Source organism: Hirundo rustica, chromosome 1 (assembly GCF_015227805.2).
Source record: "Hirundo rustica isolate bHirRus1 chromosome 1, bHirRus1.pri.v3, whole genome shotgun sequence".
NCBI lineage: Eukaryota > Metazoa > Chordata > Aves > Passeriformes > Hirundinidae > Hirundo > Hirundo rustica.
The window spans coordinates 58,419,736-58,443,795 of NC_053450.1; the positions used below are offsets into that span (position 1 = coordinate 58,419,736).

Consider the following 24,060-nt stretch of genomic DNA (forward strand, 5'->3'; position numbering starts at 1 on the left):
AGGCATACTGTCAGCATGGCTGTAGATAACACTCATTGCACCAGTCAAGCCAAAATTATCTACTAAATATCATTCTTAATTTTAGATTAAGGCAAACATGAGGTAAAATGCATGAAGCTAGGACTAGCAGCTCATCTAATCCACAGTAATTTACTGTGTTATGCAATATTAACCCATACAGCTGTGTTAATTTAATCCAAAATTCCTTTTCATAAAATTGAAAGCTTGTTTGAACATCCTTCTGGTTTTAAACAAGTGTATTCATAATGATGAAAAATACTGACAGGAAAGGAAAACTGTTTGTTTCCAGTAACAATCCCTTTTATTTTAATATTTTGAGTTTCATAGCTCACATTAAGATATCTTACTATTGTGTGATATGAAGAAAATACTATCTTTACTGTTTGTGGTATAGTGGACTAGGCTATTATTCACACTGACTATAAAAAGAATTCAATTACTTAAAATTAAATATTTTAAATAAGTATTTTATCTGTGTTTGAATTATTTCTTGTTCATATTTTTAATAGCTATAATTTGACTCTGTTACCTCAGTATACATGTATATTGTACTTACAATGTTTTTTGTTTAAAGGTATGCCTATATATTAGGCAATATGTTTCTAAAGGAGTTTCCAGGATGAAGTATTACCATTTTTGCTTTCCTTAACTTGTTCTGTTTACACAGCATTTTATGTTTCTCCCTCCTTTTTCTGTGGCACAATTAGATATTTTCAAAAGAAAGCAAGGATGTGCACACAATGTAATTATTGATATCCGTGTCTTCTCCAGTTCAGTTCATTCTGTTAAGGTTTCACTGGAAAAGTCTTAATTTTAATTTTATTGTGTATTTGTCTAGGAGGGACTAGACAAACTCTGTGTTACAGTGGGATTTAGGCACTTAAATATAAATATACAGCAACTTTAAAAAAAAAAAAAAAAAGTTCAGCATTTTTCTGTGAGAACAATATAATTCATTCAAAGCTAAATTAATATTTAGATTTCTCCTTACATATTTATTTATACACTATCTCCAATAGTAAATATTTATAGATATACAAACAAGTTTCTGCATGTATATGCATTTCCTTTAGCAAGTTTTTAATTCTTCCTTTATTTTATAATGGATGCAGGGGTGCATCCATTTTAAGCATGGGTGTGGCAAATAACATAATATACTTTAAAAAAGGATGATGAGCTAGGACTTGGAAAGGTTAAGGAAAAAACACATGATAAATCATAAGCATGTGAAGAGCTACTGATCTGGAAATGAACTATTAGTGCTTGCTGCAAACCCATGTAACTGAGGGATGACTCAATGACTCTCAATGACTACAGAAGACAGAGAACTGTTTTTGCAGCTAATATGTGAAAGCAAACAAATTATTCAAGCTAAAAAAATAGTTGTAAAATACATTGTAAATATAAAAGTAGTCAAATATCTGAAACCTTTCTTCTCATGTTACTATTAAGTCACAGTTGTAGAAATCAGATTTTCTGTATTTTAATTATGCAAAATATATATTATATACTTAAATAACTCATATAGATGACCTTTTTTTTAATGTCAGTTTGTTTGATTTTCTTTTTCCCTGTGTACTTATAGTTTAGGAACATAGATGGAATTCTTTATGCTTTTTCCAATAAATCTAGTAACATTTTTATGAAGAAAAACCTAACAACTATGAATGATGCAAGATGTTTTAAAAAGAGCTGAGGTTTGTTTTGGAAGAGAATTTGGAAGATACACTTTAAATAGATGATGAAACTATGATTTTATGAATGATTATTGAGTTCTTAGATGAGGGGGCTTTCTACTTTATGTAATAGTGGCTCTTCAACCTATAATAGTTCCTTAAGAACATAACTCTTCAGACTTGATTTTGGTGTTGGTTACTAATGGTTACAGCTTGAAGTACAAATATAATTTTATTTTTCTTAAGGAAACAGTTTATGTCTGTTATTCTAAAGTTGGAACCCAACCCCAAGATTTGTGTAGCAGATAAAAATGCGCTACTCCACTGTACTGAAGCAAACTTCCTAATAATTTCCATGGAAATAAATTAGTAAGAGTGCAGAACAGAATACATAGATTATCACAAATATTTTAACTGAAATTAGGTGATCAACCTATTATGAATTCATTTCAATATTAAAAATGAATGTATTCTGTTCAGTAATTGAGGGATGAGAGACAGTTGATTCTCTTCTCTGTCTGTGCTTCAAGTTCCTAGAAACTACATTTTGATCTTAATCTCCTGAATTACACAGGATTAGTAAATTAGGTAAAAGAAAACATTGCATTAAACTCAAGGTACGAAATTATTATACATTGTTTTATGTATTTTTATATAAAAGTTACAAGTAGCAAGCATATGACACAGAAATGGAACAGTAACAGCAATAACTGTGAATGCATGCTTTTTACAATGTATCTAATAAAGGGATTTTTGCCAACTCAAATATTCAGTAACATACATGCAGATTAATTTCTCAATGTCAAATTCAGTCATATTGCTAGATGCTTATCCAACAAACATTTCTATTGAAGTGATTATGAATGGCTAAATACCTGATTTCAATAAATTGTTCCTGAAATTGGGAATTTTACTTGCAACAAAAAGAAGAGAGAAAAAGAAAAAGAGAAATGACTGATAAGCGTAATAACCAAAGTCTTATTGCCATCTAGTAATTTTACTCAACACTGCTGAATTTTTTCATGATAAGAGAATAGCTGGTCAGAGTCCATAAAACCTCTAGCTGGTGTTTCCAAGGACGATAGATTCACATTTCATTGTAGCATGTTCAAAATCACCCAGGAGCGCACTATTCTCAAGCAGTCTATATAATGAAAACAATGTACATATAACAAAATTTCAATGTAAATCTTCTTCCACATATCAGACAACATACAAGTAAATAACAGACATAAAACAGATCAACTTATAGAAAGCTAATGCCTAAAAAAAAAAACCAAAAAAACAAACCAAAAAAAAAAAAAAAAACCACCCCCAAAAATACCACCCACCCCACCTCCAAAAAAAAAAAAAAAAAAAAAAAAAAAGGGGGATAGTCTCAGGAGCTAATTTCTTCCTTAAGTTTTCAGCAAATCTCCAAATATATTTAATGACTAAGGAGCATTTTGTGGCCAGAAATCAAATTACAAAAGAAATATAATTTTGTGCAATGAGAATATCTTGCTAAGGAGGTAAGATAATGTCTATACTTGTTAGGTTTGCATAGAGGCAATTAAATTAAATTGGAAAATTTTCCAGTCTCTCTGTCAAAGAGCTGAGATAGTTCATTACAGATTTTTCCACTCAGAGTTTGCATGTCTGCCTGAATAGTTGTCTGAAGTCAAAACTAAGTTAAAATATGCTCTCTCTGTGAGGAAAAAAAATGCAGAAAAATATTTACTTAAACTACCTACAGGTGATAAAATCATTAATGGATTATTTCACTGAAATTTTTCTTTATACATATATACACATAAAAATGTATATACACATATCTATGTTTATATATACACATATATAAACTGAGAGACTAGCAGCTATCTATAACTCCATTATAAACATCTGAGATTTTGTTTATGAAGTGCTGATAAAAAATATGCAAAATGAAAAGTCATGGAAAATACTCCAAAAAGTAAGTTTAATAAGGAAACATTAACCTTACTGCTAGATAATATCTAAATTTATCCATACTAACACACACTCTTCCCCCAACACTTCACAAGATTGGATGAAAAAAAAATGAACTGAAAACACATAGTTCCACATCTTACTGACTTAAATTAAATTGCCAAGTTTTACATTTCATTTCACATGCTGAGCCTCTTAACTTTTATTTCATAAATAAAAAATAATAAATAAATGAATGAAATGCAAGAGCCATGCAAAGCACATGTCTTTACGATGCAGCTGGAATGAAGATTGTATTTGCTAGGAGCTGACTGTAATTCTGTCAAGAATTAGGAATTAACAGATTTTGCTTGGTTTGCAATGCTAAAGTGGTCATCTGGCTTTCAGATTGTTTACCATTCAAACCTGACTCCATACAAGATGACATACAATTTGAGACCTATATGCATTTTAACAATATAAAAAAATAAAATGGAAAGCAACAGATGGTTCAATTGCTGTATAGGTATGTTTACTTACCTCAGGTTTTTCTCTTAGACCCTAGTTGTGTTGTACTCAGACTCATGTTTGCTTAGAGACCCAATGAGGCAGAACCTGGAATGTTATGGCTATTTCATTCAAAATAATAATGTTGGCATAGAAAAAAGTAATATATGCATATAGATACTTAATAAACAGTACACTTTGATAATCTGATTGATATTAATAAAGTAATTTACACAGACATGTTATTGAATTAAAATAACCAAATAACATTTTTTTTAAGAGAAAGAAATGCCTGAATGTGCAAAGTAAATATGGAGGGCATGTAAACAGTAACAAGAAATGCATAAATAATGCATGCAAGAAAAAACACAAATATATCAAAAAATAGTTATGTGTTCCTTTTCAAATAAATTGTTCACAAATTTTTGGTATTTCTTTTCCTTGTAAACTTTTAATCATTCATATTACAGTGATTCAAAGTGAAACATACAGAAGAAATATCTCTTTTATTAAAAAATATTATGCTTGATTTTGCTTTTTTATTGATTAGAAAGATTTTCTTTAACTTCATTCTTATATGTAAATATATGAGTTCACTATGTTATCTCATGTTCTAATCTGTCTATCTATGTTTATTTGACAAACTAAAATACTGTGATCAATAATGGAACAGATATGGTCAAGTTTTGGAAATACTGTCATTCATTATATAAAAGGTAATGTTCCATGAGGAAAGGGGGTTTCCTTGCCCCAGGACTGTGTTCCTCATTCTTGTGTCATGTATCAAAAGGATACATGTATCTTTTATTTATTGATGAATTTATTTAGAGATGGTTAGACCAACACTAGATGATATTCAAGGCCACATCAGTTACAAGGAAACCACATGTATGTGGCTATTCCAAAAGCTAAATTCACACAATCTTCTTTGGTTTTTAAAAATTGTTCCTGTTCTCTGTTGATCTGTGTGTGTATGCATGTGGGTATATGTAAAACAGTAAAAGAAGAAAGAAAGAAAGAAAGAAAGAAAGAAAGAAAGAAAGAAAGAAAGAAAGAAAGAAAGAAAGAAAGAAAGAAAGAAAGAAAGAAAGAAAGAAAGAAAGAAAGAAAGAAAGAAAGAAAGAAAGAAAGAAAGAAAGAAAGAAAGAAAGAAAGAAAGAAAGAAAGAAAAGAAAGAAAGAAACGTAAAATGGAGATACAGGATCCTTCAGGAAAGAGAAGCAGAGATGAGAAAGAGCAACAGAAAGATAATATAAGGGCATGTGCTATCAGGAAACAGAAAGTCAAATAAATAAAGAAGAAAGAAAATATGTCTTTACTGAACAAAGAGTAAATATGTTTGGGCAATCAAGTCCTTACACAATAGTCTTCATCAAAAATCTATTGATACTGACCGCTGAACAGCTTTATCATGTCTGGACAGCCTGTGACTTGTTGTTGGCACCTCTTCAATTTCGTCTATCTCGCACGCATCTGCAGCATCTTGTGAGTAGCTATGCTTCATGACAAGGATATTTCTCCTGTTCATGGGCTGAACAAGTGGTTTTACAGGCTGGGGTTGTATTTCTGTCAAGACAGAAGCATCTCTTGTGCTGAGGTTACTACGGCTGCCCTTAATACTAGACACTTGTGATCCACAGTGATGGTCATGAATGCATTTTGAAGAGGATCTCCGCAGTTTATGATAATTTTCAAAGTCATCTGCAACATCAGCAAGGTCAGCTGTAGTCCCTGTCCCTCTTAGGGTGCATAACTCGTAGTGAGGAGGCTCAAACACCTCCTGGAACACTGTTTGATCAAAGTCTGTTTTCCTTTGGACAAATTTTTTACGAGGCTGCTTAATCTGTACTATTACAGAGACAACAATGAGGATGATCACAATGCAAGAAGTCACCCCAATTATAGTTCCACTGGTATTGGTAAGTTGGTCCAATAGGTTTGCTTTTCTTTTTTCTGTGTGACAGGGAATTAAAAAAAAAAAAAAAAAAAAAAAAAAAAAAAAAAAAAAAGCACAGCATTAATTGCAGTTCAAGAATAAAAACAACTATGATGGGTTCACAGACTACCATAAGGCTGACCCTAGTCTATGTCTGAATTCACTTAATCTCAGCATCAAAAAAGAAAAGAGGAAGGAATCTGGTATTTGTGAAAGCCAATTAAGGAACACACAAATCCTTTGAGTGCCTGTTCACTTGGAAACTTATTAATTCAGGGTATATTGCAAACTTAATTAAATTAAAGAATTATTTAATTTTTTTATAAAAAAGCAACCACCATAACAAGCAGGTGGCTTCAATGTCACCTCTGAACTCCATTTGGCTGCTAAAGCCCCCAAGAATTTTACAGATGTTTTCTTCATTATTTTCTCTCTCTTCCAGTACATATATGCAGCTAGGACATTAGATCCTATGAAAGAACAAGATTTTACAGGATTTAAGGACTAATTTTGTGAGCTGAGTAGGAATTTCGACAGCATTCAATAAAAAGCTAAATCAGGAGAAAACAGGAAAATTATTCAAATGTAGATTTCAGAAAGGAAAAAAGAAAAAGACAACAATGAAAAAAAAAAAAAAATTGTGCAAGTTATTTCCTTTTTTCCCCCTATTAATTACCAAAACTTTTCTAAACAGCCATAAAAATCCAAAAACTGACCATACCTACTACATTTTACTCAGAATTCCCCAATAAGTTAGTCAGCAAATATTGTGAATAAAGCACAAAAGTTGAGTAAAATAATGAAATAAAACCAGTTTCCCCCTCCTCTTCTGCATCTTTCTCTGTGATTTGCTTTCACAGGGCTGCAGACATGAGATGGTGACTGAGCCTTGTAGAAATTCAAGTTGAAAGTGTTTGCATCAGTCTCTCTCATGTATAGCAAGACAACTGTGATTAAATTTCAACTCTCAGTTTAGTGTAAATTTACCTGGCAACCTAAAACATATAGAAAGAATTAACAAAAAGCCTTTGAAATGAAAGTTATTGGCACCAAAACAGTTACATTCATCTCCATAATCTCCTAGCTACCAGAACTTTACTCTTCAGTAGTTCATTGTCTAAGCTTGTAGATTCAGTCAGTGTTTCTCCAACTGACTGACACAGACTCTGACAAAAAAGCAGAGTTAGAAAAAGCAACACTGCAGCAAACACCATTTTTGCTGTAATCAGCAAACCTCCTTTTTGTAGTCAGAAAAACAAGAGAGGATAAATGCACAAGACCTGATAAAAGATACTTGACAAAAGAAAAATGAAAATCATTCTGGGAACTGAAGAGTGGTGAAAATTTTCTCTTTTCCTCTTTTGTGATGAAGTAGAGAATGAATAATCATTTCCCAATTGTCTGTTTAGTTTCTTTGAAGAGTATTATGCTATGCCACAATTTAGTTGTGTTCTTTTGAAGTATATGTTTTCATTTGTGTTTTACCCTATTGCACTTCTTGTCAGGATTTTACAGGCTTCAGCAGACTTATGGGCTGACTGCTAATCCACCTCCTTCTGAATTTTTTTCTTGATTGATTCCTAAATTTGGCATATCCCATGTTTTCAGGGACAAATCTGCAACAGGGGGGAGACGGGGGGATACAAGACAGAAGTGAACTGTCTCTCTAACCTGCAATGTAAGTTAGTTAAGCTCTTTTCCCTAAAGACAACACAGATGCTGTTTTGGGGCTGGTTTGTTATTTTAATCAGAACCACAGAAATATTTAGAAACCATTGTCAGCACATGGGCAGGATCATTACTCCCTGCCTATGAAATAAATATTACATCTGATTTCCTGGGCTTGTTCCTTGCACTTCAATTTCACTTGATTATAGCTAGATTTGGTTGCTTTCTTACAGTGTTAATTCCGCCTTCCTTTATAAGACTATCTGTGCTATTATGGGATAGCATGCAGCTAAAAGACACCTGCTACTCATATATTACTTCACTACAAAGGTAACTATGGTAAAGGAATCAAAATATTACCTTTAATTATGCTTTAGACTATATGGAAAACAGAGAGCAAGTGATCAGAAAGCTTCCCAGAAGCACATAAAAAGACAGCAGGACATAACCAATGCAACACCAGAGGAAAAAAAAATGAAAACACGGCAAGTAAAATCCACTGGCATGTTTTTTCCTTCCTTCATTTCCTCTGTGACTTAATGTATGCTCTCCCTGAATTATTCTTCCTGAGGTTTCACCCATTTGGCACATACTTAGCAAGAACCTGAGGATCATATGCTGCATCATATGGAGTGCAAATGACAACTTTTTCAATTTTACATGTTACCTTTGCAGTGGTTTTCATCCCAGGGATACACACAGTTCTGGAGTCCATTGCAGACCAGTGTATTATTTATACACATATTACTGTGGCAAAAGAATGTGTTGGCTTCACAAGGGGCTAAAAAGGATAGAAATTATAAATTATATTAAATTAGCAAAACATTCATCTCTCCTCTACAAATAATCCTAGGAGTGGACATGTATTCTATAATAGTGATACAACACATGTTCTTTGAGCATATTAAATGTTTGACATGCAACATGGAGAGCACTCAAGTCACAGTTATTTTGTGGTAAGAGGTTCTCCATTTCAGTCTAAAATGACTGAACCTTCCCCTAGCATAACTCTCATGGATGTAGTGGCTTGGCTTCCAAACACTGTGGCGCAGTCACCGATGTGTGATGTGTTATCAACACTTTAACCACAGATCCAAAACATATCACCCTATGGGCTGCTACAGAAAGAGTTAACTATATCCCAGACTGATCCAGTGTATGATAAATAATGTCTTTTAACATTTTTGATGAAACCTCAATTTTGTAAAGAAAACTTGTGTGACTCAAAGAATATAGGTACTTGATGGCACATATCGATGGTGCCTGATGGTTTATATGCAGAGAAAATAAAATTATTCTAAAAACCTTTTAGTCATAATAAAGGCTACAGTTAAGAAGCACTCTTTTGATCACAAGTATGAAGATAAAGAAGCCCAACAGTCTTCAATGTCCCTGAAGCCCATGATCTAGAAGAATCATGCAGATTAAAGCTGCAGGAAAATAGTTTTATTGACAGCCATACATTATTACTATGAAGAAACTGCCTGAAAGCCTTTGGAAGGTAATGAAGATGCTACTAAACTGTAGTGCTTACAGAAGTATTGGGGGATCATTAGGTGTTTGGGCTGTGAAGTTGCTATTCCAAAAGTGTACAATATAGTAGAGATAAATACTCCTCATATCTCTTCTTCAAATGAGAAAGCCTTCTGTGATTTAGAGGAGCTGCAAATTTTGTCAGTGTTAAATTGTCAAAAATGAACTCCTTATGTATGTTTTAGTTCAAGCAACTCAAAAGCATTATTATAATTAAGGGAGGCGTAAAAATAAACTAAGACCCTTAACTAATCAGAACACGCTTATGATGCTCATATTAAAGATACTTAGAGTTTGATAGTTCATGGAACTTATTCTCCTCTGCAACTTGAGAAGCAGTTCCTATGACAACATGAATGCATGGCAGAGAGAATGGTTTAGTGGTTTGTAAATGAAGCACAATACAAAGGATTTATACTGTAGAACTTAGTGACTATACATCATGTCAAGAAATCCACTTACAAATAAGTGTTTAAGCTAAGATACCCATAACTGGTTTATTTGGAATAGTTATGGTGTGTTAAGTAAATGGTAAATGCCATCAAAATCAAAGTGCCCACCCCAAATATGCTACCACTTGCTCAGATATAACACTGTACATATACTGCATCTCTTAGCCTGAAGACATCAACCAGCCTGTCGACAGCTCTTTTTTTTTTTTTAATCTGGTATACCCGAGGTATATGTCTCCTGAGGTGCAGTGAACCTGGTCACATTTTAAGTTTGTTTCAAAAAGGATTCTACTGCCGAGCTACACCCAAGGCAAGGACTTTCTCAATTTGCCATCTCACTCCAGAACGAGAGGTTTTATTGTTTCATATTATTCATTCTTTGTGTTTGTGGGCACTTTTTTTTTTTTGTTAAATAAAACAGGTTTTTCCACTTTTCTCCAAGGAAGTTCTTTCCCAGGCTGGTTGGGGGAAGAGGCCATTTAGGTTTGCTCCCCAGAAGGACCCTATTCAGGGTTTTTTTTCCTAGATTTGCCCTAAACCAGGTCAGCTGGACAGATCAGAAGAGCACATGAGCGTATTAGAAAGGGAGGATATTTAGGGACAGTTCTTATCTATCTGTTGCTGTCATCTGGGGACAGTGAAGTCTGAGCCTGGAGGATATTGTGCCGCATCATGATGTAACACATCATGTAGGTAACACATCAGAGGCATAATCATCCTTTCACACTCTAGCTGCAATGCTGGTTTCCAGGCAAGGTGAGGATCTTTTGGGATGTTTCCCACATGCAGAAACATTCTCACTGCCTACTCTGAGCAAAAAAAAAAAAAAAAAGTGAGAAACCTAAGAAGATATAAAGAGCCACCCATTCAAAATACAAAGTGTATCAAAAAAAGACCCAAGTATCAAATGGAGAAAGTTCAAGGAGTGACATGGGAACAAGGGAGAAATATTAAAAACAAAAGCAAACAAACAAACTTTTGCAGGATTAGGATAAGTTATACTATTAAAGCCACAAAGAGAGAAAAACAACAACAACAACAAAAACCCCTACCAAAATGCAAAAAAACATTCAGAGTGGCACAAAGGATCTTAGAAGTGAAGTGGGAAGGACAGAGTGCTTTCTGAATTCGGAACTATAGTTGTGTTAAGTAGAAAAGGAGAACTAAAGGAAGTGAAAGGAATAGGAAGAAAGAGATAACTCTACAGGGAAAACCAATGTCAATTGCTTATTTTATTCTGAACTAAAAGAAAGAGCAAGGTTTTCTATCAAATGAAAAAATATTAGGAAATATTTCAGAGATGAGAGGAAAATAAAGAGCAATAAAAATTAACTTTTTTGCAGATTTAAGAAGAAGGAATAGTTATATAAAAAAGGCAAAAGGAAGGAAGAAAAAAGAATGAAAATTTGAGTTTTCTTAAGATGTGTTATTGCACAGTGGAGGAAAAAAATGGTATGTGAATAAATGTCAAAATAAGATGAATAGTGGAGCAAAGAAATTTCAGAACCAGTACAGCAAACTTAGCATGAGAGAAACCCAAATATAAGATTCAGAAAACTAATGACAAAGAGCACCCTCTTGTTCATGTTTGTAAAATTAAAATAGCCAAGTCCTCTCTGTGGTCCCATGAATTTGGAGTGATTAAGCTGGACAAGAAGTCAATATATTTCCTCACTCTAATTAAGGTCTTTTTTTGAAATGAATGAAAGCATTTTCTCAGTTCTGTTGTACATTGGAGGAACTTGGATTCTTGCCCAAAAAAAGCACAGCAATGGAGTCTCAGGATGCTGCATCAAGGACATTCTAGTAATAACAAAAAGATAAATGAACTAGTGGTAAACCAGATTCTTTCACAGAAAGGTGGATCTGGTCCTGATGCAGTCCTAAAGCTGTTAGAGAATTCAGAATGACAGTGGGATCAAGCAGCAAGTGACAGCAAGCTTGCAGATGTTTCCACAAAAGGAAACTACTGCTATCATTAATTTCAACTAGATAAAGCAGCAAACAACTCTACACACAGAAGCCGTACTCTATCACTCCATGGTCTTCCCCATCACTATATAAATGCCATTTTTATGAGAGAAAAGCAGGAATGCAGAGAGCTCACCCAGGTGAGGAGCCAAGTGACTTTTTGGCCATGATTAGTGGAAAGCTACCAATATTGTGCTTTGTGTCTAGACTACTTGATCAGGAACAGTCAATGAAATCTTCAGACAGCTGGAAGTAGCCTCATAGTCACAGGCCCTCATAAATGAGGATTTGAACCCCCTGTTATCTGTGGAGGGCAACACAGAAGGTTACATACAAGCGAGCCAGGAAGTTTTCAGAGTGTACTGATCATTTCCTGACACAGGTAATCAAGGAGTTTTGAGGGTAGCTCTGCTGTTCCTCAACAAGAATCTGTTGGGAAGGTGAATGTCAAGAGCATGAGATGATGGAATTCAGGATGCCGCAAAGAAGGAACAAACCAAAAAGCACAGTCATAATTCTGGGCCTCAGAAAAGCAACAGTTCACTGTTGAGGGATCTGGGTGGGCAAATGCCATGGGAGGTGGTCCTGGAAAGATACAGGTTCAAGGACAGTTGGTTGATTGTGTAAGATCACCTCCTCGCAGCTCAGCAGGTGTCTATCTGGACCGGCCGAAAATCAAGTGAAGGCAGTGTCCCGCATGGATGGACAATGAGCTCCTGACTGAGCTCAAACATAGAAAGGATACATATCCTTTGGTGGTGGCAGTAGGGCATCATGATCCCAGCAGAGGCATGACTTCTCTGAGTGGAAGGGGCTGAGGTTAGGGAATATTTTATTAACTGGACAGACATGAACTCCTGGGTTCTGATCTGATGTTCCCAGTTAGGCGACTCACATTGTTGTGAAGCCAGTCTTTACTAGCTCTGAAAAGTCCTGCTGACTGAAGCCTCAATGGGCTGGGCAAACAGGGCCCTCAAGCAGATCAACAAAAGGAAATGCAAAGTCCTGTGCCTTGGGACGAATAATTTCCTGCACCAGTACGCACTGGGACTGACTGACTAGAAAGCAAGATTGCAGGAAGTGTTCTGGTGTGCAATAAGGTCACCTTGACAATGACCTTGAGCCAGCAATGTGCCCTCGTGGCAAAGAAGGGCACCGCTGTCCCAGGCTGCATTAAAACCAGAATGGCCGAGAGGTGTGATCCTTTCCCTCTATTTAGCACTGGTGAGGCCACATCTGCAGTGTTGTGTCAAGTTCTGGGCTCCACAGCGCGAAAGGGACACAGATATACTGCAGAGAGCCCAGCAAGAGACCGTGAAGGCCTTTAAAGGCTTGAGATATCAGAGGTGTGAGGAGAGGCTGAGAAAGCTGGGACTGTTTCGAGCAGGCGCTTGGCAATGCACCCAAACACGCACTGGGAGGGAGGAAAGAGGACAGAGCCGGGTTCCTCTCAGCAATGCCCGGTGACAAGTGAGGAAGCAATGAGCACTAAAGGAAACACTGGAAATTCCCTTTAAAGCAAGAACTATTACTTTGAGGCTGGTCAAATACCGTTCAAGGGCTGGTTTACAGAGAGGTTGTGACATCTCCATCGCTGAAGATACTCAAAACCCAGCTGGGCACAGCACTGAGCCACCTGCTGTAGCTGACCCTGCTTAGCACAAAAAGATTGGGCTAGACAATATCCTGGAGTCCCTTCCATTCCTTCTGTGGCTCTCTGAAAAAAACCCAACTTCATAATTAAATTAAAAGTAACAGCTGGGAACACAAAATTGTCATTTCTCCTGTGTCTCAAAGCTACTTTAAGTCAAGCTCTACAAAGGTATGGACCCAGAAATAAAGGAGATAGAATATTCAGCGCGATGAACGATTCATAGTGATTACAGCACAATTGAGAAAACTGGAACTACATATATAATTCAACCTGATGTATTTTAATAAATTTAAGTCTCTAATTGGTTCTCTGATTTTTGCATCACAAAAATACTATAATCTAAATTAAATCACTAATTGAAGAAAAATATTATTAAAGGTTCTTTTTCTATTCTGCAATTGAACTAATAAATATTTTAATATAAAATAATAATTTTTTATAAATATATATACACAATATTAAAAATACCAAGCATTTTAATTCTACATTATTTTTAATTGTAATATTTTCTTTTCATGAATGTGAGTTCTATGTGTAAGGATCTTGTATCTTAATATAAAAACAAATATCTTGAATTCATTCTGATGCAACATCTGCGTTGCAGCAGCTATTTACACTGAACACAAGATGGTGCTCTTATCCTAGAAGATATATAAGCAAGTGTGTTAAGAGTAGACAATGGTATCCCAGAGTCTTTTCAGGTATAGGAAACCTGAGTTTAAAAACCCCAACTATAATAGTAACAACCCTCTTTCTATTATCAAGAATGCAAATATGTATTATTTCTAGGCCTAATTAGGAGATTGTTATATATTCATATTTCCAGAAGGTTTCCACCATGGTATACAAAAAAGCTTCAGTTTGGTATTTGAAGGTTACTGCTTTCAGAATTCTTAAAAACTGAACTAATACAGTTGTCTGTATTTTCTTACTATAGAAAGTAAGCATTTTAGAAATGCATGTGCCCATAATCTACACTTTATTTTTATTTATTAACAAAAAAATAGAATATTAATCCTGAATAGCCCTGAAGCAGAGAAACATAATGTATTAATAGTTCTTCCATATGTCATCCTTACAAAGTAACATGAAATAAAAGCAGTTGTAATTTTTATTTTAAAAATTTATACTGGTTTCACTTAGACAATAAAATAAATGGTCACAAATCAGGCATTCCAATTTATACTATGAATTTACAGAATTTGTAAAGCAGTATAGAAATTAAGTACTCCATGTTATTATAAATTATTATTCCATTGTGATATTATTACATAAGTAACAAAAGACATTATCTCTGTGCATTTAGCATCATTTTGCTGGGGATCGCAGGATACTCTGGGTAGAAATTGCCATCATGGGTAGGCCAAAATATTTTTACAAGATGGAGCTATGGAACTGGTGTGCAGCCTGTCTCTTCCACTTCAGTGCAGTGCTTTCTCCAGTGTATTTCTCACTATTTCTCAGCACCATCCACAGTTAACACAACTGTGTGTGAACTAGCTCTGAGCAAGCCAGCTTGGGTATCTATGCTGTTCTTCATTGAACCAAGTGGATTTACCCTTTGAGCCTGTTTCAAGGCAGGGATTTCAGGCCAGGATGGGATAATCTTAGACAAACGTCCTACCCTACTTGTTATTTTTAGGCTTATCTCCCTCCCTCCTTTCTCCCTTTCCTTTCTTGTCATAACATTTTTTGAAAGGTCTTGCTTCCTCCTAAGGGTGAATGGGAAAATCCTGAAATCTTAACAATGGTTAGATGTGAGAAACATTTTACACTGAAATCGTTAGACATTTCACACCTACTCCTCCTCTACTCAAGATAGCTCATTGCATCATGCTCTGCACAAGAATTTTTAAGTAGAGATCATTTGGATTTTCCCATTGTTCTTTAATGAAAAATAACACTTTCTTTCTTCCACAAGAGAAGGAAAATTTAATTTTTTTCAGATGTTCTTTGAACCATCATTGAAACAGAGGGAGACTTCAGGGAGATTTCTATCAGTCTCTTCAAGGAAACATATTTATTGAGAGACAGTTTCACTTGCTTTATTAAAATTATAAAATTCTTAAGGTTGTTATAGTAATGTGCACTACAAGTATATGATTTTCCACTAATGAAAAAAAGGCTTGTTAAAATACAGCTATTAGAAATTTGAAAATGAGATGGGCTTAATATTGATGCTCATTCTCAGTCACCTTCAGACAGCTCTGTGCAAGATAAATATAACTTTTATGGTTAGTCAATATCATATACAGATCAATAATCTAGTCTTTCAAAAAAACCTCCATGTGGTTTCATGGGGTTTTTGCAGGTTTTTTTTATTATTATTTATTTATATACAAACCCACCAGAGACTGGCAGGTCAGGAGCCTGTGCTCAGAGCTCCAGCCTATGTTCAGTTAATACTCTCTGGGCACTACAAACAATTATTTTGTTTAGGGTCAGAGAGTCACTGGGATGCTTAGCCAGTGAGGGTTTTTCAGTAGAGATAGCTGCTAATAGCACAGAAGGGAAGAAAATCACAGTTGAGTGCTTACCAGTAAGGAGGCAATCCCCAAGGTTTCTTTCTAAAATATTAGTGTGAAAGCAAAGAACAAAACCGGTAAAGCTGCAATCTGTTTACATACCTAAGTCCTTGCAAAAAGAAACTGCCTCTTCACAGGTTGCACTCAACACCTTGCTGTTCCCCTTTTCAGTACTTCCCTTAGCTTTACCACAAAAACACAGTCCATAGCACTGCATACCTGCAGTGCCTTTTCCCCATTAAAGAACTACCCATGCTGGGTGATCCTCTTCAAGTCTGTAAACAAGGACTTGAGTGCTGTTACTTGCTCAAATTGCACCCTACTTTTCTAAGCATGGCCTTAAAACTTCTGTCCAAATATAAGTCTTGTTCATAAAATAATAATAATAATAATAATAATAATAATAATAATAATAATAATAATAATAATAATAATTATTATTATTATTATTATTATTATTATTATTATTATTATTATTATTATTATTATTATTATAGGACTTGTGCTCCATTAGAAAAGTTGTATGTGACAGGGCTATAAAAACAGTACTTAAAGCTCAAAGGGACAATAAGAAAAGGAATGAAGTTTTTCTGGTCTGCGATTTCTGGTGAAGGGCTATGGGCACAGAAGGAAGCCGTGCTACCAAAGAGCAGTCAGAGGTGAGAAAGTGAACATCTTGCCTGCTGTATATACAGAGGGTTTTTCTCTTATCCCATATCCCTGGTTCTACAAATCTGCTTTTAGGCTAAAGTGTAGGTGTGTCTGTTGAGAAGCAGATCTTTGAAGAAGCTGTAGGTGTAGCATGTCTGTCATTAATCAGGCTGGAGATCACTCTTCAGTCATGAAAAATTAAATGAACAGTTAGTCAGTGGGTGAGAAAACAAAGACTCATTTTTCAAGTCTTCTTACCAGATAAAGAAATGCCTTTTGTTTATATCAGATTTTTGTTAACCTTTTACTGGTTCTTATATTAATTTACTGGATATTTAAAATCTGGTGTAGCAATGACCCCTAGGCACAAAAATACGTGCCTAGGAGTGACTGTTATGTCACAAAAATATACTCAGAAGATATCTTAAAGATGAAAAAGGCAAGGATATAAGCAGACAAACCCCACAATGACAGATGAAATAGTTAATAATGCTGACAACGAAATATCAGATCATCACTATAAATTATCACCTATTAAGAATTCATTATTAATTAATTCTTAATTGATTATTAGAATTGTTATTAAGTGTTACTTAGAGGTCAGCTACTATTTTGACAGTGATGAGAATCATTCCTGATTTTCTGATGCAGGAAATTTAACAACCTCATTCATTTTATGCCTTTTCTTAAGATATAATTATAGCACTTCTACTCTGAAAGTGTCACTGTGAGAGGTTTGGAAACTTGCAAGACCACTTTTCAGACTGCAACAGAAAAATGCATACATATTTTAGATGGGTTTGGAACACATTGATTGAAACATATGAAAATCATCATAGATGACGAAATCTCTTTAAGATTTCTCTGTTCTTCACAAATGTCAAGTCCTCAAGAAACGGCTCTGTAACAAGAATAAACACTGAACAGACTTCCACTGAAAGAAAACAATGCTCGGGCTTAGTAGCTTGTTCGCGCAAGATACCACTTCCAGTACATAGGGCCTTGTGTAAGGAAAAACTCAGTCTCAACAGCCTAACTCCACACTAGGGAGAGGAACTTGAGCAGCAACAGATCAAAATACCTGGTCATTCCTACAGGAACAGTAAATACAGGAATTCTACTGTTATTCTTTCCCATGCACATTACTGCAACATAAATGTAATCTTCTATTTCATTCCTTTCTCAGTTCTATATGAACAAAATAGAACTTTTTCCTTTGTCCATGAACAGACACACAGGTGTCTGTTCCCTGATGCACATCTCCCTGAATGAGGTCTGACGTTCTTTCTCTTCCATGCAGATGATCTAATTATTCCCACACGCTGCTGAAAGACGTCGCAGTTTACATGCCATGAGCTGTGTCTCAGAGTGTGTCTGACTGACATCTGTTCTAGCACACTCCTGACAGCCAGCACCAGTGTGTGGCATAGGGCAGCACTCACGGACAACTGACAAGACGCAGAAAATACCTTCTGCATCACCTTTAAATCTTTAAAGTCAATTCCTAGCATTAAAATCACAGATGCAAATTCTTCTACTATTTATGAGCAGGCTATGTAGACATATTTCAGAGTATTATTTTGCCTTTAATAAATTTTTGGCTTTTAGTGAGCAATGACTCTTCAGAGTAAATTTACAGAAAGCCCATTATGTTAGTATTTTGAATTTCTCAGTCAGAATACGATTCAGTATAAACTATCATCTGCTTACACGAAAGGAGTAACTCATAAGATGTAGTATGTCAGGTAAATATATTGAGAATACTGTAAGAGAAAAAAGAGCCCACATTTTTCCCTATTATCCTTTAAAATATGAGAGCTTTGCAAACATACACTTATTCAAACCTTCATTTCAAGTTAGTCATCATAGTGCTTCACTCTCCAGTTCTTTATATGCTGTGAACCTCCAGTGTCTGTGCAGTTGTTTCTAAGGTAACAGATCAAGATGCCTTGTGAAAGAAATGAATCAGATCTTGAATATTCAAGACATCTCCAGTTGCAGAAATGAGAAAAGGGCAGCATCATCTCAACCATGGGTTCTCAGTGTCTTTTAGACCCCAGCTTGATTTGCAGGCAAGGATAATGTAATCCACCCTAAGGCTGCAAGTGTGAGAGTAGAGTGGCGCATGCAGTCTCAGGCATGTAAAATGTCAGAAATTTTTAATCAGAGCCATAATTAAGGAATTACGGAGGCTGTTCTCAACCGAGACTCGTTGCCTCATTGCAGGGTACACACACATAGAATACAGATGAAGAATGTATTTGGAAGGTTGAGCCTTCATGCCAACCACTGACGGCAGCAAAGAAACCTTTCTGTCAGACGCATGATGCACAAACCAAAAGCACATTAAAAATTAACGGGAACCAGCATGTGAAAATAAATGTGCCGTTCTAAAGAGGCCAAATATATATTATTCCTGTCAAAGAAAACAAATTGATATCTTTCACAGGTCTTTCACAGGATTATCCGGGTCAATCATTTTCAGTGAATGGAACTACTGGGTTTTGTTGAGGGATTTTTGTGATTGGTTTGATTGTTTCTTTTTTTGAACTGTCTAGAACTACATTTTGTTTCTTTCACAGGCTGTATTATTATTATCTGAGTCTAGATTTCATATAAAAACATAAATGCAAGTAGAGCACATAAAGAGAATATTAACCAAAAAATGAAAGGATTTTAGAAAGCTTTTGTTGCTACAAAAAAACCCCTAAACTCTTTGCTTGACAATATCTGACACATATCTTCACTGATACATGCACTCACTCACTACCTGTAATAAAATAATCATAAGGCATTTTTCAAATACATTTCATAATGAGATCTAACAAATAAAATTCAGAGAAAATTATCTGACTTGATAAAAACTTTCAGAGCTGTATTATTTTCCGTGTTGTGTAAGGAAAAACTTGCATGTAGTTCGGAGATGAGACAAAAGTCACAGTTACATGACTGGACAGGTCATGACCACTTGTTCCTGTTTTTTTTGGTCTTCAATCTTGTTGGTCTGTCTACTGCATTACAAATTATTGCTCACTACAAATGCTTGGAATAAAAACCATTCTGAATATTCACATAGCTTGTTTGGCAACATACTTCAGTGACTGCTCTGCATGAAGAAAATATTAACAGACTTTGGGACTTTTATCATTTAACAAACTGAAAGGCAGATGCATTGATTAGGGTCTTACGTTCTCGGAAAGATGTGAAGAGCATCTGGAATCGGCTGTTTCGACTGCCTTCATCTGCCCACATGCGGATTACACCCAGACCTGTCCTCAGCATTACATCATTCGCAACTGTGCTGCAAAACTTTGCTTTCAAATCCTCCACAGAGCTGCTTCCATCATAGACTGCTACAAAATTCCTTTTGCATTCATTGGAATTCTGCATCTCGTAGTCCAAGAATCGCAAATAGATCTGTAAATCAATCAAACAACAGAGGCAATATGTACAGACATTTGAGAATGACTGAAAAAACATTAAGCAACTTTGTCATACATTGCTGGAGAAAGAGTATACAACTATTCCATCAAAATAATTTTTCTGGAGCTGGTAATCCATCGGGCACTTCCTTGGAAGGCCCTTAATATGCAAACTGTGCACTATTTCTGCTTTCTGGTATTTTGTCTTACTTCCAAGTAAAATCTCTCAGAAGAGCTAGATATTTCTTTATTCTTATCCACAATAAGGTCCTAATTTCCAAATATATACTTTTTTAAAAATATTTTTCAGAAGTGTGTCCAATGGTTCTTCAAGCTGAAGGACAGACAAGCTAGAAATTTATTCTTTTACTGCTTGGCACAATATTGCTCTATTACATGACTGACATGTGAAATAATAAGGTAAATCATTGTTGCTCCCTCCCCAGAGTGAATGTGTCATCTTGTACATTTCTGCTACACTGATTCAGGAAGTGAGAATCTGAGAGCCAGGCAGAACTCCATCATTAATCTTTTTATGTTTCCTCAAGGATCAGGCCACCATCTCAGCTCTTCTAAACAAAGCATTATGGTATCAATTTTCATAATTTAACAGGTTTGAAATCAAGCGTATTTGTGGAAACTCCTAGAAACCTGTGTCTCTTGGATACAAGCTGAATTGTCTCATAAAATAATAGATATATTGCCCTTTGCAAAGAAATCTTTACCTAAAAAGAAGCAGGGGTGAGGATAAAAGGCTATTATTTGATATTCAAGTGTATTATTTGATATTCAAGTGTATATTTAATAGGGAAAACCACCAATTTTAAAAGCAATTGATTATAAAAACAAAATCAAATATTCAATTTACAGAGAAGGCAAGTACTATTTTCAATAGATACATGATACATAAACTGCCAAAGGCTCATGAGACTTCAGGAGAATGATACAGAAAGGTGAATTGGGGCAGAAGTTGTATAAAAAGGAAGTAAGCATACACAGCATAGTGCTGTATGCATCTTCACTTGAAAAAAATTACTAAAAAAGAAACCCCACTGTATTTGACATCAAATATTCTTATTTTCAAATAATTTTATTTACTTCAGGTGTTTTTCATATGCACAGAACAAACGCTTAATGAGCTTCTCTGCTTTTCCAAAAGCAGTGTTTTTTGTGTTGCTACTATCCTAGTAGCAACAAGACTCATAATTTCACCTCATTAATATATTTAAGAACTTATGGTTTGAGAATTACATGCTCTCAAGCAGTCTGCCACAGCTTAGTAACAAATCAGATGTTTTAAAAGGTCTCTTCAGGTAGTGTATTATGGTATATTTTCATTCCTTGTTATGCTTTGCATTGGTGTCCCTCCAAAAAGTATATTTGTGAAAAAATTTTAGTAGCAAATGAAATTAAGTATACTAAAGGTACATCTATTTTCTAATCTGTTATTTTTACAGTCACCCTTACTCATATTTCATCATTTCCATCCTTCAGAAGAATCCAGAGGAATATATTTCAATTAAAGTGCAGTTACGTGCATTTTACTTTCACCATGTATACTGGAGTTTACATACTATAAATTGAGGAATCCGCTGTTTGTAAATGGAACAGCTAACAGAAATACACAAAGACATATTGAGATGGAAGCATCTTATATCATGGTATAGTTTTAAAAGTGTTTCTCACTTCATTTACTGGGTGTTCAGTAAAACACTGATGTGATACACACTATTGTACTGACAGAGAGAGATTCCACATGGGGGTATCCCACTGGGGGGAGGGAGGTATGGGAAGAGGCAGAGCCATGATACAAACACCCAACAACTGGCCACATTTGGGACATACCAGAGAGCTGTTTCCCAGACAGCAGATCCTCCTTCTCAAGCAAGGGTGGAAGAGTCACTGTGTGACCCTGGCACCCAGCCTCTCCTGGGAAACTGCTGAGACAGTCCATAGCCCGTCTCTGCGTAACTTAGGGAACTAAATGTATCGCTTGCTTTTCTCAGTTAACTGAAGAAGTCTGCTTCAGACAGGCGTCCCAGTGCTTGCCAGCTTTGTCACAGGTAATGCAGTGAGATTTTCCTGCAGCTGATTGTATGCACTGTTGCATACATGTGACTGCTTCCCAGGAAGAGAAACGTGTCAGAGAGATGGGTCACAGAGAAGAGAACATGCTTTGTCATGAGTCTTTACTTTTACTGTCTGTATATGTCTATTATATGTACACCATTTATTTATATGCTATATACATACATGCATATATATATATGTGACAGACCATGAAGTTATAGTGCAATGTACCACATGACATTTTTATCGATTCCCCTCTTCAGGAAAGCTCATATTTACTCCAGAAAAAAGATTACATTACCTGATGGCAGAACAATAATAAAGCTATATCTACTGGGTGAAAGGCCTTGCACATTTGTTCACGGGTTCTCTGTTTCTATCCTGCTGCCTCTTATATATGCATTTATATATACAATTGCATGTGGATATACATACATGTAAACACATGCATTTCTTTTAAAGAGTATTCCATTTCAGTATGGAAATATAATTTTTATGAGTTTTCATTCTTACAAGAAATGTGTGCTAATCCTCACTGTGGTTAGAAACATATCATCTCTCTCAGCAATTTCCAGCATTCATCAATTATTCCTGATCTGTTCAAAAACATTGTTCTTATAGCAGTACAGACAAAATCTTATTTCTATGGGCTTATCATTTGACATTCTTTAGTTTCTGGAGGCACACTAGCCTTATAAAATAGTAAAATATTTCTTAGAGTAGCAGCCATAAATACTGAAAAGGAATCAAGAGAAGACCAACTCAGCATTTTGTTTTGAGTCTTTCAGTGAAGAAGCCAAAACCTTCAGTTCTTTCCAGTGGAATTCTGCTGCCAGTCATACCTGCTCATTCCTTTGTGTGAGAAATTGAACCAACACCATAACACATATGGACCTGATAGGTAGTGGAGCCACTGGAAAGAAATATTTAACTTAAAGATCTGTGTCTATCCTGTAGAAGAAAGATGGTGCTTTCTCCCATGGCATGATGCTTCATAAATTAGAGAAAATAAGTTCCTGATTTTCTGAGGTAAGTTGGAGCTTCATTCTCATAATTGTCTTTGGAGATGAATACTCCCAGAACTTTATATAAAATATTGAGAACTTGATACAACACACTCTGAAATCAGAGGGTATATTTCAATCTATTTTTTTGAATCAGACCTTTGGCTTAAGACTGCAATACGTTTTTAAAAACTGGAAACTGATTACACAAACTGACAACCTGATATTGGATCAGATTTTATTTTAAAGAGCTGGAATAATTTAATTGCATCTGCACGCCTCTGCCAACTTGTATGGATTCATTGCTATATATTTGCCATTGTTCCTGTCACTGGCTGTGAGACCCACACTGGCAGAAGAAAATGACTAATAATAAATTGAGTTCCCCAGGGAAAGAATAAAACTGATTATATGACAAACTCTTATCTAATGCAAAATGTTCCCTATACGCAGTTTTTTTTTTTAAATCAGTGGCAATATTCTCATTACTTTCACTGGTATGTGGATGTCACTAAAACAAATTCATCAGAAGGTGAGAGAAAAATTATCAATATTACTGGTTATTTCATTTACAGAGATCTTAGCCATTGCTTCTACCAGCAGTGGATAAGAAACTTTGTTCCTCTGAAAGAAAATTAACTAAAGAAGAGGTCAGAGACTCAAACACCCCCATCTGCCTACATTAAGTATTTTTTCTTTGATGCCAATAGGAGCTTTTGGAATGAACCTTTCTATAGATACTGACACATTATATTAGCATAATCGAGTCATTCTTGTTGAAGAGCACATCTTATTTGAAAGAAGAAGCATAGCTGCCATATCTTCTTTCACATTTTTGTTGCAATGTTTTAATAAGACACTTTTGTCAAATCATCAGCTCCACATTACTTAGGAGAGAGGGCTGCTCAAGTATTAGATTAACTGAGTTTTGAGATGTCACTGCAAATGCCAATGTCATTAGCAAAAAAACTGATAAGGCCTCACTGCAACTCTGGCGTATGTAATTTACACTCCATCACATTGTATTCTAAATAATTCTCTTAT

The 24,060-nt window shown here is 35.3% G+C and overlaps 1 protein-coding gene across 2 annotated transcripts in view; it reads right to left on the reverse strand.

Moving 5' to 3' along the window:
* Positions 1-2,322: 2,322 nt before the first annotated feature.
* Positions 2,323-24,060, reverse strand: part of NETO1 (neuropilin and tolloid like 1) — a 62,787-nt gene continuing 41,049 nt past the window's right edge. Inside the window, exons 7-11 of one of the 2 annotated variants that reach the window (XM_040065613.2) lie at positions 19,709-19,937; positions 8,402-8,515; positions 5,525-6,083; positions 4,164-4,238; positions 2,323-2,841 (exon numbers count right to left, since the gene is read on the reverse strand). In XM_040065613.2, coding sequence (XP_039921547.1) covers positions 4,178-4,238; positions 5,525-6,083; positions 8,402-8,515; positions 19,709-19,937 — 963 coding nt within the window. In that variant the 3' untranslated portion in view covers positions 2,323-2,841; positions 4,164-4,177. The remainder of the gene's footprint in view (positions 2,842-4,163; positions 4,239-5,524; positions 6,084-8,401; positions 8,516-19,708; positions 19,938-24,060) is intronic. The other variant, XM_040065622.2, reaches the window with a different exon arrangement.